Below are 14,260 nucleotides of genomic sequence, written 5' to 3' on the forward strand. Positions count from 1 at the left end.
TTTGATTTGCATTTTACCTTTTCTCTACAAGACTCTATTGCATAGCACTTGCACACCCGATGGGTTTATGAGCAGCCTCCCTCACGCTCGGATTTATACCGTGTTCAGCTGCGACAGCCTCTCCTTCTCACCCATCACAGCCTCCCATTTACAGCTAGGATTTGGGGAAAAAAAAAAACCACACCCAAACCCAAGAACACCCACATTGCTCTAGGTTCCATTTAAGAGTCACACTGTTGTATCTGCTCATCCAGTAGACTAAGCACAGCTGAAAATATCAGCACCCCTGGAGCACTCCTCCCGGAGCACAGCTAACAGTCCTGGCAGCAACGCAGAGCAGAAGTAAAACCACAGACTGCAACATTACTTTATACCTTCAACAGCCATAAAGAAGCTTCATTTAGCAGTCAACTTTTTTGGAGAACATTTTCTCTAATGCTTGTTTTTCCACAAACTATTCTCCTGTGAGTGAAAGTACCATATTCACACCTGCTACACCTGGAGGAATTATTTAGGGGACGCATTTTAAAAATTACGTGGTTTTCTTTGGTTGGGTTTTTTTGTTGTTCCCCCCCCCCAACAACTGAAGATGTGCAACTGTAGGAGTGGAAAAGAAGTCTACAAGTTAGTATTCTTTGAAAAGTGTTAACTTCATGTATTTCGGAGTTATAAATAGCTACATTTTCTAAGAATAAAGTGGAATTTAAGTATGTAATAAGATTAGTAGAGCTTCTGTTAGGGAATAAAGTAGCAGATCCCATTCCTGGATCAGCTTTCCTTATTCCTTTTACTTTGCTCCAGCAGGACATGCGGTGCCTACCATACTCACCCTGTAAACAGTCCTTACCCTTGAAAGCTGAGCAATGCAAGAACTCCACAGCAAGAATAAGGAGACAAGATGAGCTGTGCCATGGACATCCAGCACCTGGACCTTGTTCAGTGTTTATCTGTTCTCTTTCCTTCAAAGGTCTGACTCTGAGTGAAAGGATAGGTAATTGGCCTAGATGCCACCCCACCACACACCCACCACCAAAAAGCAGCTCCCACAATAAAAGCCAAGGAAAAAAGCAGCACCAGAGCAATTAATTTTAAATACACTGGCACTACAGGATGGTCCGGCTTTGGAGAGAACATTTCTGTCTTACATGACAGGGTTAAAGCATTGTGAAGATTGCTCTTACTGTGCTTTCAGCCCTTCCCTACCAGAGCGAATTTAAGAGATTAGGGTACAAACTAATCTAAATCAGTCCCTAGCTGTTATCTTGAATTTCTTTTTAGAGGCTAATGCAGTTCTCAGAAGGTTACAGTAACCTGGCTGGAGCTACCAAACAGGGTCTGGCATAGCCTGGTGGGTGCCGATTCCCACTTGGAAGTTCTCCCTGACCCGTCCCAAAGGTCGGCTGTACTGCAGGCAGAAGGAGCAGCTGACCACTGTGATGCACATACTGTGACTAAGCAATGCTCTTGTAAATAAAAATGTACCTTCAGAAAAAGTAAAGATACATGTAGGAGGGGAGAAGGTGTCAGACCCACTTGTAGCAAGAGTTTGAAAGTAGACAGCAAGACCTCAAGAGCCCAAGCCTCAAGACAACATTGCCTTTCAAAAGCATCGTATTGCCTCAACCTGACAGGCTTAACCAGCATCTAACACATGCAAGTACTGGTAATTGCACAAGATCGAACACTTTTAGTTGAAGAGTATCTTGCACATCTCTTCCCACACAAAACTAAACACAGATCGATAATTTTGTAATCTGTACAGACAAAACACTCCATCACAGCTACCTCACAGTATGTAGAGATAGGAATGGAATGCAACACCAAGTCCTAAATAATGAATAAACAAAAAATTTCAGTTGAACCCAATTAACAAAGTATACTCTAGTTCCTCCAATAGTAATTCATAAATGAAAGTGAACTTTTAAAGATTAAAAAAACCTGTCGTTTTTCAGTGCTATATAATATTTAAATTTTTACTACTTCCCTTTCAGAAATGCTATGTTATTCTAGAGATCCAGTTCACTTCTGTTTTTCTTCTCCAGAGAGGAATTAAGAAATTGTATTAAACTATAACATCCATGCTCTTGGTAAAGTGTTTCATATAATAACCTTTGTTCAGATATAATCACACATGGAAATTTACTTCGAAATTAGATTTTACACTAGCATTTAGATAAATATAATCCATGGCTGATAGTTTATCACTTCAAGAACAGATTTCAATTACAGATTAAAAGTAGCAGAGAAGAACAAAGCAAGAGGATCCCAAGGCTACATCAAGAAGTCCAAGAGGCTTCCACATTTCTTGCTTGATTTGTTTCTACATCAATGTTTCTGAAGATTTCATCTGAAATTAAGGAGTGAATTAAGTCTCTGAACCGTATGAAGTCTCTTACTTCTCCTTTCCTTCCACTGTCTAGAAGGATTACTGCCAGATACCTTTGTGCTGCACCATACATACATCTCCAAGTGAAACACCAACCACTGCTTCCCAGGGGTTTTTGCCTGAGTAGAACAAGCACAGATTCACTTTTCCTTTCTCCTGCTTATGAAGTGCAGACAAAGTGACTACTTTTGACTACTGCAGTCAAAGTCATCTTCTGCAATGCAATGACTAGTTGCCAGGAGAGGTGGTATGTGGAAAAGTGAACAAAAGCCATGAGAGGACTAAAGCATCAGCGAGTTGCTTTGCATGTGGGCAAATGCTTGTGAAAGTCACACTTGTCCCAGGAAGTCAGAGGACACTTGAGACAGCCACAATCTTGGCACAAAAAGAACTCTAGAGGCCCAAATGCAAGAGTTTGTCTAATTATTACATACTGCAAGAATATGATGCAGCAAAACCTAAGAGGCAGGGAAAAAAGTCTGAGGCAATTTAAGCGTAATAAAACATTAAATTAAACAAAAATATTTCACTTTCACAACAAGTTTAATCTCAAGATCCTTCTAATTTGCACAAAGCCCGAACTTAAAATATATACTTCAAGTGGACAAAAAAGCTGACTCTGCAGTTTCAATCAGCAAATGTCTACTGTGCTCTACAAACAGTAATTTGGCATTCCTTAGTAATATTGCCACTGGATTAGTCAGAAATGACAACTAGGTATCAACTACATTTTAGAGAAATACTGAAAATTCGTTAATAATTTGGTTCAGTATTTTTGTCATATCCCAGAATGGGACTTTTCTATTATGACGTTTCTATTATGATGTGAAAAAACTTGATGGGGTAGAAATCCTGACAACGTAGCTACAGACAGAACAGCTCTAATACAATTCCCTTCAAAACAATATTCACAGATGCATATTACACTGCGTAAGTGTAAATAAAGAACTGTGAGCATTTAAGTGTTTACTGATTTTAGAGAGAACTACCTATATGCAGTCCAAGACAAGATTCAGCCTTCAATGACACTGAAACCAAGTTTATAAAGAACAATTTTCAGCCTAACTTCAGACTGGAAATTAAGTTGAAAGAAGACTAATCAAGGTAAGATACAGTTTTTCAAGTAAAATTAATGGTACCAAAGTTGAAGCATGCTTTGTGATTACAATAATTTCAAATGTAAGTTTGCAATGGCCATTCCATAAAGTTATGTGCATTCAACAGCAAAATAAAGGCAAAAAGAAGCTTAGCAGCACACGGTGGTATAAAACAAAAACAGAACAGAAATTTTAGCTCGCAACTTTGAAATCCTTCAAGTTACATACTTATTTCACAGTAACAATCCAAGCATACAGATAAATACAGGTACTTAAACAGAAGAATTTCTACAAAGCGACTCTCATTTTTAAAGCTGACAAATACTCTGGCTTTTCCAAAAAAGGAACTGCAGCAACCTGGTATACATACAGATGAAACGGCACACGTCAGAGACTTAGTGGTCCAACAGTTTTCTCATTTCAGTGAATCCATCTGGATTTCCATACTTATTTAAAAGGAAGAGTAGGATCTGTTCATGCTTTTTAAGCTGTGGAATAAGCAGAAGGAATTAGAAATATACGATCCTTTTTTTTTTAAACTGCTGATTTCAGATTAAGGTAGATCCTAAAACTACAAACTCAGCTAAGTCCCGTATGAGTTCAATGAATATACAGTTCTTTTCTGCTGTAAAAATCTTCTGGAGGGGGGAAAAAGCTAGCAGAATTGTAGTTGACTTCCCTCTCCCCCCCCCCCCCCCCCCTTTTTTTTTCCCCTCTGAAGAAGAAACTTCCTTGAACTGAACTGATGAAATATTCAAATTAGGACTGAGATCAGGATCTTAAATTTGATTATTCACACACATCTATTTCCTGATGTTTTCAGTTATATTGAAATCTTCTGTCTTCTCTTCATCTGTCATGAGACTTCGTGCCAAACTTATCCAAGTAAGGAAGGATGACAGAAAACAGAAAGTGACCAAATTGAAGCCAGAAAAGACATTAGCTAGATCAAACTGGAAGATCAAAGAGATATAGAGGGGGAAAGGAAAAAGAGGTTCAACAGCCTACAGTGGGACAGAGAAATCAACTACATTCAGGAACAGCATAGTTTTACTGCCTTTCTGCCACTAAACTGCTGGTAACTACACAAGTGGTAAAGGTCTAAATGACCTTGAACAGAAATGCTCTTTTCCTACCTTCAAAATATCATAGTGCATATTTTTACTTTTGACCTTGCTGCCTCTGGCTGGGGGGAGAGGGGAAAGTTCAAACCACCCTTGAAAAGAGTTTCTGTCTTTAAAATTCAACGTTTTGCTCATTTCCTCTGACAAAGAGCCTCACTTTGAGAAAGGCCAATGCATCTTTTCTGGTATACTTTAAGTTACTTTTAGTAATCTAAAGTTCTAATTTTTCATAAGTAGCCTAAGTTAAAATAAAAAATTAGAAAGCTTAAAACCAGAAAACTTTCAAAAATTACAGGAATATGCAATATCTGTAAGAGACATTTCATTTTTTTTTCAAAAGGAAAAAAAAAAAAAAAGTCTTGCAACTGGCAAACACTGTTACAAATTCCAGTATTCTACTGAACTCAGATTCTCAGCCCTAGTTTCATGACTGAAACTGTGGCACATATTAGTATCAATCTCTGCTACCTGAAATACACATTGTAAGAATTTTCTTATACGTGCAGCTGTCTGCCAAATTGCATCCACAGCAAAACACAGCCATATTATTAAAAAAAAAATCCAGCTGCCCTTTCTCCAAATGACACAGTTTATGCAAAACACCACAACTACCTTTATACAACAGTCAAAAGTAACACTCCTGAGCCTTCATACTCTAGGGGGGAGAAAAAAAAAAAAAAAATAGAGCTGTATGTGTGGCAAAACATAGACTAATGAAGTCTGTGTGATCTACGCACTATCCTCCCCCAGTTTCAGAGTGCTCTAATTATTACCACGTTTAAAACAAACTGAGAAGAAGTGTCAGGATATTCACTTCGCGTATCTTCAATGTTTCAGTTAGCTATTATCTCCCTACTCCCATTTGCTTCCCACACAGGGTTTCTTTTCAATTCTGGAAATGTAAAAAAGCAAGTATTGCTTGGACTGAACCTTACTTGCATTTTTAATTCTGTACAGCAGCATTTGGTCTCGCCTCTGTTGCCTACAAAAAACAAAGCAAGCGAATGAGCAAAATACACATGGACACTGCTTCCCTAATTTAAGAGGTGGTGTGTGGAATTCTCTAAGATCTTTGGAAGGAAAAGTCATTTAGGCATCCCATGTGCCCACACTTCTTCAAATTAAGTTTAAATTAAGAAGTAATTAAGTGAAAGTAAGTACCTTGATGTTCAGTATGTAAGCTTTCAGTCCTGCAGGATTTCACCAAACCTTCCGTTACCAGTTTGTCAGCTACATTCAGACTACCATTTTCACAAAGTTTCTCCACCGTTACTAAATTAACATTTCCATTAATCCCTTTCACTGTAATTGTGACGTATTTATTCAATAACATTTCTTTCAACTTGTCAAGTAATAATGGAGACCACTCAGCTTTCTCTATTCCTGCAAAAAAAAAAAAATAGCACAATCAAGTTTGTTCTATAAAGAATTCCTTTATGATATGACTTGAATATTAAAAATAATGCTATCACTGTTTTTGAAAATATGCTAAATTTTCCTAATATAAATAGCTTAGATTCTACAGATAATTACCTAAAAACATACTCTCTAAAACAGCTTTCGCAGAATTAACCAGTATACTATTTCAGCAGATCATCACGTTGTTTTGTCAGTATGAAGGAATGAACACTATTATCAGGATAGAAACAGATTTATAATGTTCAAGAAAACCAGTCAGGGGTTTTGGGAGGTGGGTTTTTTGGTTGTTTTTGGGTTTTTTACCTGCAAGTGAACATATAATTGTCTGAAAAGGCAGCTTTAAGTAGGAATCAGTGATTGGCAGCACCTTTGAAAGTGGTAAAGTTTCTGTGTTCCCATAGTCTGCATATAGTACTTTCACTACAGACTGAGAAGCCTTTAGAACAAGAGCTCTGTACCAACGGCCATCACCTGAAAAGATTGGGACAAGAAGAATCACATGTGAAGTACCATCTTATAAACACAGCTTATCCTGAGAACAAGAATCTGTATAGTTTTCTAGGAATTTTTAAATACTCTGATGTATACAAAAGGCCGCTTGACAAGAAGCAAGCCCATAGAACAAAGGAATAGTTTCTGATTGCTGTATTCATAAAGATTTAAGTGTTGCTTTCAGAATTTTGCTCAAATTATACAGATAAGATTTTTACTACAATACTGTTTTAAGGATGTCTGCACACTGTATTTCTAGCTCCTTACCTTTGTTTTCCAATGCATATTCCCTCTAAAAACATAACCAAAATTAAAAAGGGAAAAAAAAAATCCTTTTTCCTCAATTATCCTGAAGAGCCATAAACAAAAAAAATTTAAAAAAAAAAAATCAGTGGAAGTTAAAAACAACTGTCAAACACTTAAGTATACTCTTGTGGTCTGCCTAGTATTTTTTTTTTTTTTAATTCATCTATCCTGTTTTCCATGAGCTGTTATCTGATCTAGCACCCAAATTCATTTTCAGCACTTAGCCAGATCTCCTGTAACAAGCCACATGCAGTCAACATCTAATATTTATGAGTCAACACTACTTTATTTTTTCAATATTGAGCTAATATATCAGCAGAGTATCCCCTCTTCTGAAAGACTAAGACAATAAATTAAGTTCCCTCACTGTTAAGTATACTTTTGACTTAACAGTTTGCTAAGCCTGGACAGCTTGTTAGGCTAACAAGGCTGAATAATCAGTCGTCATAGCCACTGTCACCGCCCCATGCTCACACAAAGCAACAACAAAAAACCACTCAGGCACCCACAAACCAGAAGTGAGCCTGTATAGATGCAAGTCCACTATTGCTCTGCCATGAGTTTCATGCCCCTGTGACTCAAACACAAACAAATTTCAGTTTAAACAGTAACTAGCTTTCTTTCCTCTTAAAGCTCCATACATTTTGCAGGGCACAACCTATTCTTTATTTTCTCTCCTGGACTGTCAGACGGTTTCTTTGCCCTAAAGATGCAGCCAGGCTATCCTTTGTAACAGAATTAAGAGATCTGCAAGCACTTTAAAGCTAGTGGTTTTCCTTTTTCTAAAGCAAAAATGAAAGTTGTGTTTTACACTGGTCAAGGAAATATAAGAACAAACGATTGCCTCACCTGAAAACCTAGCACAACAGGCTTCACCTAGTTTTGGTTCGAAGGGCTGGTTCTTACAAGATTTACAATAGCCTTCCAGTTCAATCAACTGCCTATGCAGCTTCTCTTGATCTACAGAAAAAGACATTCGATAACTAACCACATTTGAGTATAACAAAGAGCATGCTTACTTTTAAGCTCCCCTGCTCCCACCTTTGGCATTTTTTACCTTTTTCTACTGTCTGAGCTACATTTCCACATGGTTCGGCTCACTATAGGCATTCATTTTATTAACTAGCTTGCAACAGTGACTTCTTACTGATATTAGGAAGAGTGAACAGTTTTTCTTACCTCTAGTTTGAACTGGTACAGCGTAGAACAAGTCTGGGCTTACAACTTCTGTTACACAGACAGATACAGTTTCATCTATAGCCAATTCAAGTGGCTTCCAGTGCCCAAGTGAGGTTTCTAATAGAAATAGTAAGAGAATGCAGTGTACTACTTTCCTCCAAGCTCATACATATTATAAGTAACTGTTACAGAATATCTTTTTGAATTTTAGAGAAAACTGCATGTCTTCACTTCAAGAGAAATCTAAACCAAGATAATTCTTGCTTAATTTGCTGTTCATAAGCTATTAGAATATAGAAGTATCTAAAGTAAAAAACACCTCAGAAAAAAGATACTGGAAAGTAAACATGGGAGAAGTTTCAGTCGTAGCAAATTTGTAATTCTCTACTATCCAATATTCAAATAGCATTCATTCAAGACAAAACCCAGCGATTTTTATCTTTCTCTTTTTGTCTATAATGCCACCTGCAGGGCAGCTTGTGTTTAACTGTAAAAACTGACAATATGGTCAAAACTATGCATGTTTATTATTGATATTAACTATAGCTGAACAGCAAGATCACAGTTAAAGGCTGGAATACTGAAAATTCTTGTTCAATCTAAAAGTTAACATTCGTTTAATTACCTTTTTTGTCAACAGACTTGTTTGGAAAGTTATTTTTATCTTGTAGAACTTCCTTTACAGCCAATTTTTCAGAAGTTAGTATCTCATTGATCACTTTTGGGTGACCCGTGGAATTATCAATAAGCTCTACACCTGCCCCATCTCTGGAAAGGGAAGTTACTCTGGCTTGAAGCTTCATCCCTGCAGTGTACGTATGAAATCTTGCTGTAGCTTCTGGAATCCATTTGTTATTACCAGGCTTTATACCTAGGAAGTAGGATAACTGTTCAAAATATCTCCATTAAGTGACTTTCTTCAACATTATATTTTCCTTAAAAAAATTCTTTTTTTTTTTTTTTTTTTTTAAAAAAAAGCACAACTCAAAATACCAAGGCTACTTTTACTACCTCAGGGATACACATTCTACTTCATCCTGTTAACCGGTCTCCCTCCTTTCTTCTCAAGGAACACATTTCCTCAGGACTCCCAAGTTTTGTTTTCTACATTTTATGATATTCTACCAAGTAAATCCTTGTGCCTCAGCACAAACAACACTGTTAAGACTGTTTAAGGATTAGTTTAATATAGCCTTTTTATCAAAAGAGCAGAAAAACAAAGTGTTTTAAGAGACAAAAAACCCAGCAGAAGACACCTTGACGAAATGTGGTTTTGAGCTTTTTCCTGTTTCCACACTTTTTTTATTTTTAAACCAAGTAGACTACACTAGAAAGAAAGAATAATTCTGTAGAATTTTGAGTGATTTGGTGTGGAAAAGGAAGTGGCAGAGAATTGGTAGAAGACTGAGAAAAAAGCAGTATGGCACCAAAAACTCTGAAGGAATCAAATTAAACATCCCTACAGAGAACTGAAAGGCCAACTTGCTTCAGAAAAACAGACGAGCTCCTTTGCCTGCAAAAATTTTGAGAAATAATTAAGTTGCACAAAAGCACATCTACACCTAGCAAGGCAGCAACCAAAAGCTAGTAAGCAGTACAGATGAAGCAGAACTAAACGACAAGTTCCCTTTGACTGGTAAATCAGTAAGTAACCTCCATGCAGATCACTCCACAGCACTGTCAGGAGCTCAGGGAAGAGCCACCATTTTTGTTAAATGCCAGTCTGCTGTGTAGTAAGGCTATAACAATGGCTCCCACAATTTCCAGAGGCTGGAAGCAACACAGACATTTATTATTAAAAAAACAAACAAACAACCCCCCCCAAACAACAACAACAAAAAACCCAAACCCTGCAAAAAAAGAGTACTGTGAAGTATACCCTGTCATCGCCTCCTTCCCCCAAAGCAGCAAGTCTCTAAACACAATAGCTCTTACAAGAGAAAGAATCAATGAGATCCACCTGAAAGCCAGCATTTAATTCCTTGAAATGGAAGTTTTAGGAATGAGGATGAGATGTGCCGTATTTTATCCAGTGGTACTTCCTCAACATTTCCATAGTCCACAAAGCATACTTTAACAGTTCCATCTGAAGTAACATTTTGCACCAAAGCACGGTACCAGTTACCATCATCTAATTTTAAAAAGTTAAAAAAAAAAAAATTACTTCACATGTTTAGTAAGTTTACCAGCATTTATTTTTTAGTAAATAAACCCAATTCTATGCTATCTTCTACCAATGCAAACTATCAGATATCCAATTTTATTTTTTCCTTTGCTTTGTGTTCACCCTTTAAAACCAAAAATATTTTAGTATGTCACTTACCAGAGAAAAAAGCACAGCAAGGTTCTCCATTCTCAGGCTTGAAAACATTTGGTGGAGTTTTCTGACAGTATTCAGACAATGATTTGTTAAGTAAGTTTAGAGCAAGTAACTCTGAAGATTAGAAAGAAAAAACCCAAAGACAAGATCAACAAAATAAGCTGACTTGAACTTTATCAATACTGTTCACTGTATAGCTTACTTATAAAAAATTTGATGGGAGATTTCCGTGAATTTTAGAATTTCACAAAAAAAGAACTGTTGACACTGAGTTAACTATTTAACTTACTAGACAGACTTATTAGCAGGAAGAGGTGAGATAGCTGATATTTACTGACAAATTAGTTCAGTACGATAGCAAAATGACCAGTAATTCTTCCTACTAATCCAACAAGCACCCTTCACTCCCAAATCTAAAGTATATTTTACAGCCAGATAACACCAGGGGAATTACCTAGTTTGGCCAGTGGATGTGACAGATTATGGGATCTCATCCTGCTTGCTTATCTATTTTTTATATCAAGTCCTTTAGCTTGCTCTATAACATCACTTTTAGGAAGGAATTCAGTCATGTTTTAAAGGCAATAAGCCACAAAGAATCTATACTATCTCTAGACATGTCAAGGAATAAATTTCCCTCACTTTTTAAGATCTGCCCTATATTTTTGGTTTGAATGCATTTAGCTTCTGCTTCCAGTCACTGAATTTCATCATGCTCTTTTTCTAGTAGGTTAAAAAGCCAGTGGCTATCAGAAGTCTTTATAAATGCAAATAAAGGAACAAGATTTTTTTGAGCTTATCCAAGAGCAAGTCAAGTCTCAAAAGCTGCGGTTTCTAATTTTCATGTTATTTTAACTATTTCGAATCTTTGTAAGTTTTTATAAACTAGAATAGGACTGAGTACTAGAAGAGAGCTCCAGTAAATATTGTATGTGCACAGGGATCATGTCTCTTATTTGCTATCTTCTGTTTAGATATCCTTTGCCTAGGTTATGGTAGCTCTTTTCACTTTTCTCTACATTCTTAGATTAAGTTTTATTCAACTGCTTACCTTCACCATTTTCAGATTTCTATCTCAGAGTCACTACATACCATGATCCCATTTCTTCATCCACTTGTATTCTTAGATACAAAAACTCGGAGGTAAGCCTTGGTGCTATAAGCTCACTTGAAACAGTAATGCATTAGAACTATAATAAACGACAAATCAGGAAGCAAAGAAACTAGCAGAAAGAAAAAAGCTGAATAAACTTACCACTGTTATTTGAAATCTGACAGTAGAATTCTCCAGGATTGTACAGTGTACACACTACGACATCTACTGTTTGTTTAAGAGTTAATTTACTCCACTTGCAAATTCTTTTGTTCCTTGTGTCCTCTAGAGAGGAAAGATAAGAGACACAGAGGAAGGAAGAGAAATTAAAATAATTTTTACAGGAAAAAAAATTACATATCCTGAACGCTCATTCATGTCCTCGAATTTGTTATAAATAATCCAACAGACTAATTACCAATGAAAGCTCTCTGCAGAATAAAAGCAAGTAAGAGAAATGTGCCAGTTGCTTAAGTATTTAAACCCTGAGAAGGGGCTTAATATAAAATAGAAGCTTACATTTTGCCCTGAGAAGGGCAAGCCATAGATTGTGGGGAAGAGTAATCACACAAAGAGGTACAGATTAGGTGGGAATAACCTGAGCAAGAGGGACTTTGGGGAACCTTGGTTTCTGTGAAACAGGCTAGGGGGCATAAAAGAAGGAAACAGCTGTCACCGAAAGTACTGGAAATGGTCTAAGGAGGAGAAAGAACAAGTAGAAAAACTGGGTGCAGAAATTTGCATGGTATATTATACTCAAGTACCTGAAAGAAGCTTGTTATTTAACACAAGTTGTAGAACAGATCATGTGAAAACTAAGTTATGGCACATTGGAGAAGCCATCGTTTCCTCCGTTAGCATATTATTAAGTCTTCCTGTATTTTTCATAGCTGTTAAGTTTGTTACAGCTTGTGGTAGGCAGCAGCATGCAGAAATACTGTCAGCCTTTTTAAGACTGGAGTCCAAGTGGCTGGCCTTCGACTTTGGTAGACCTTTCCAGTCCTAAGTGTTTGGGTTTTTTTCTGAAAATGAAGCTCAGGAAAGTTTTGCGCTTCAAGGATGGCCATGCTGAGATGCTGTTCCACTTGCCCAGTATTATGTCTGACAGTAGATTACTTTAGGAAGTCATATTGCCAACAGGCAAAGAAAAAAACCCCAACAAACCAACCAACAAACAAAAAAACAGGCTCTCGAGTCTTCTTTATTTTCAGTGGAATACATGACTGTCCTTCACACTGTGAGCAATTGCCAGATCCCTACTGGAAGGGACAAAGCACAGTCAGCATATTTTGAGAAATATGCTCAAAGAAGTAGAAGCTGGTTGAATTTTCCACTCCAGAAGGAAGAAACCATTGCCCCTTGTCCTGTTGCAACAGGCCCTGCTAAAAAGTTTGCCGCCATCTTTTTTATAAGCCCCCATTAAGTACTGACAGGCTGCAATCAGGTCTCCCTGAAGCCTTCTCCTCTACAGGCTGAACAACCGGAGGTGATGCTGCCCCTCTACTCTGCTGTGGTGAGACCCCACCTGGAGTACTGCATCCAGCTCTGGAGCCCTCAGCATAAGAGAGACATGGACCTGTTGGAGCAGGTCCAGAAGAGGGCCACAAAAATGATCAGGGGGATGGAACACCTCTCCTCTGAAGAAAGGCTGAGAGAATTGGGGTTGTTCAGCCTGGAGAAGAGAAGGTTTCGGGGAGACCTTATTGCAGCTTATCAGTACTTAAAGGGGGCTTATGAAAAAGATGGTGGCAAACTGTTTAGCAGGGCCTGTTGCGACAGGACAAGGGGGAATGGCTTTCAACTAAAAGGGGGTAGATTTAGACTAGGTATAAGGAAGAAATTTTTTACGCTGAGGGTGGTGAGGCACTGGAACAGGTTGCCCAGAGAGGTGGTAGATGCCCCATCCCTGGAAACATTCAAGGTCAGGTTGGCCGGGGCTCTGAGCAACCTGGTCTACTTGAAGATGTCCCTGCCCACGGCAGGGGGCTTGTACTAGATGACCTTTAGAGGTCCCTTCCAACCCAAACTATTCTATGATTCTATGACCTTTCTTATAGGCCCCCTTTAAGTACTGAAAGGCTGCAATAAGGTCTCCCCAGAGCCTTCTCTTCTCCAGGCTGAACAACCCCATGTCCTGGCCATGAGGCATCTAGTGGGTAAGATCAAAATTAAGGGATTTGGACATAGCCTTGACAAAAAGATTTCCCCCAGTTTTCAGTACAGATGGATCAGGAGAGGATATATAGTTTTACCACACACAGGATGGAAAAGAGGAGCTTAACATGCTTTATATGAGAGAAGCTAGGAATCTTCCCACAATACAAAAAAATCTGACATAGAATTTGCAAATTTCTCAAATTGAAGCTTTGGTCACTAAATGGAAAAAAGGCAATTTAGGCATAGCCTTGAAGTTGTGTAGGCTACTGCAGTCAAACAAATTTTCAAGGACTAAGTATGTGGGTTTAGGTGTAAAATATAGGACAAAGATGAAATACTATTTGAACTAAAGGACAAGGGCGTAAGAACAAGCAGGTACTAACTAGTCATATCCTACTTCAACTGGAAATTTTAAGACTTCGAACAAGAGAAAGTGAAATACCAGTATGGTCTTCCAAAAGTAAGCAATTGCAAGTTTTTTATGTATGCACACATATATATACACACATACGGACAGACAAGCAAACACACAATTTCTTCATGGCAAAGTTGCCATGGCTAAACTTCAGAGCTGTGAAGGCTAGACTTCATGAGCCAGACTGGAAAGTTCTTACCAGTTAAGAACTTGCATTCTTTGCAAGTTTGCAACCCACTCCAGCAGGAGGTTAAATAATGCCAGTTCAGCAG

At 37.8% G+C, this 14,260-nt stretch overlaps 1 protein-coding gene across 1 annotated transcript in view; it reads right to left on the reverse strand.

Moving 5' to 3' along the window:
- Nucleotides 1-5,459: 5,459 nt before the first annotated feature.
- Nucleotides 5,460-14,260, reverse strand: part of TDRD1 (tudor domain containing 1) — a 24,547-nt gene continuing 15,746 nt past the window's right edge. Inside the window, 10 exon segments of the mRNA XM_009326048.1 lie at nt 5,460-5,518; nt 5,521-5,589; nt 5,769-5,990; nt 6,330-6,497; nt 7,674-7,784; nt 8,004-8,120; nt 8,629-8,874; nt 9,964-10,134; nt 10,327-10,437; nt 11,579-11,701. Of these exon segments, the coding sequence (XP_009324323.1) occupies nt 5,460-5,518; nt 5,521-5,589; nt 5,769-5,990; nt 6,330-6,497; nt 7,674-7,784; nt 8,004-8,120; nt 8,629-8,874; nt 9,964-10,134; nt 10,327-10,437; nt 11,579-11,701 (1,397 nt within the window).

This window comes from Pygoscelis adeliae, unplaced genomic scaffold (genome assembly GCF_000699105.1).
Source record: "Pygoscelis adeliae isolate BGI_AS28 unplaced genomic scaffold, ASM69910v1 Scaffold4, whole genome shotgun sequence".
Lineage (NCBI taxonomy): Eukaryota > Metazoa > Chordata > Aves > Sphenisciformes > Spheniscidae > Pygoscelis > Pygoscelis adeliae.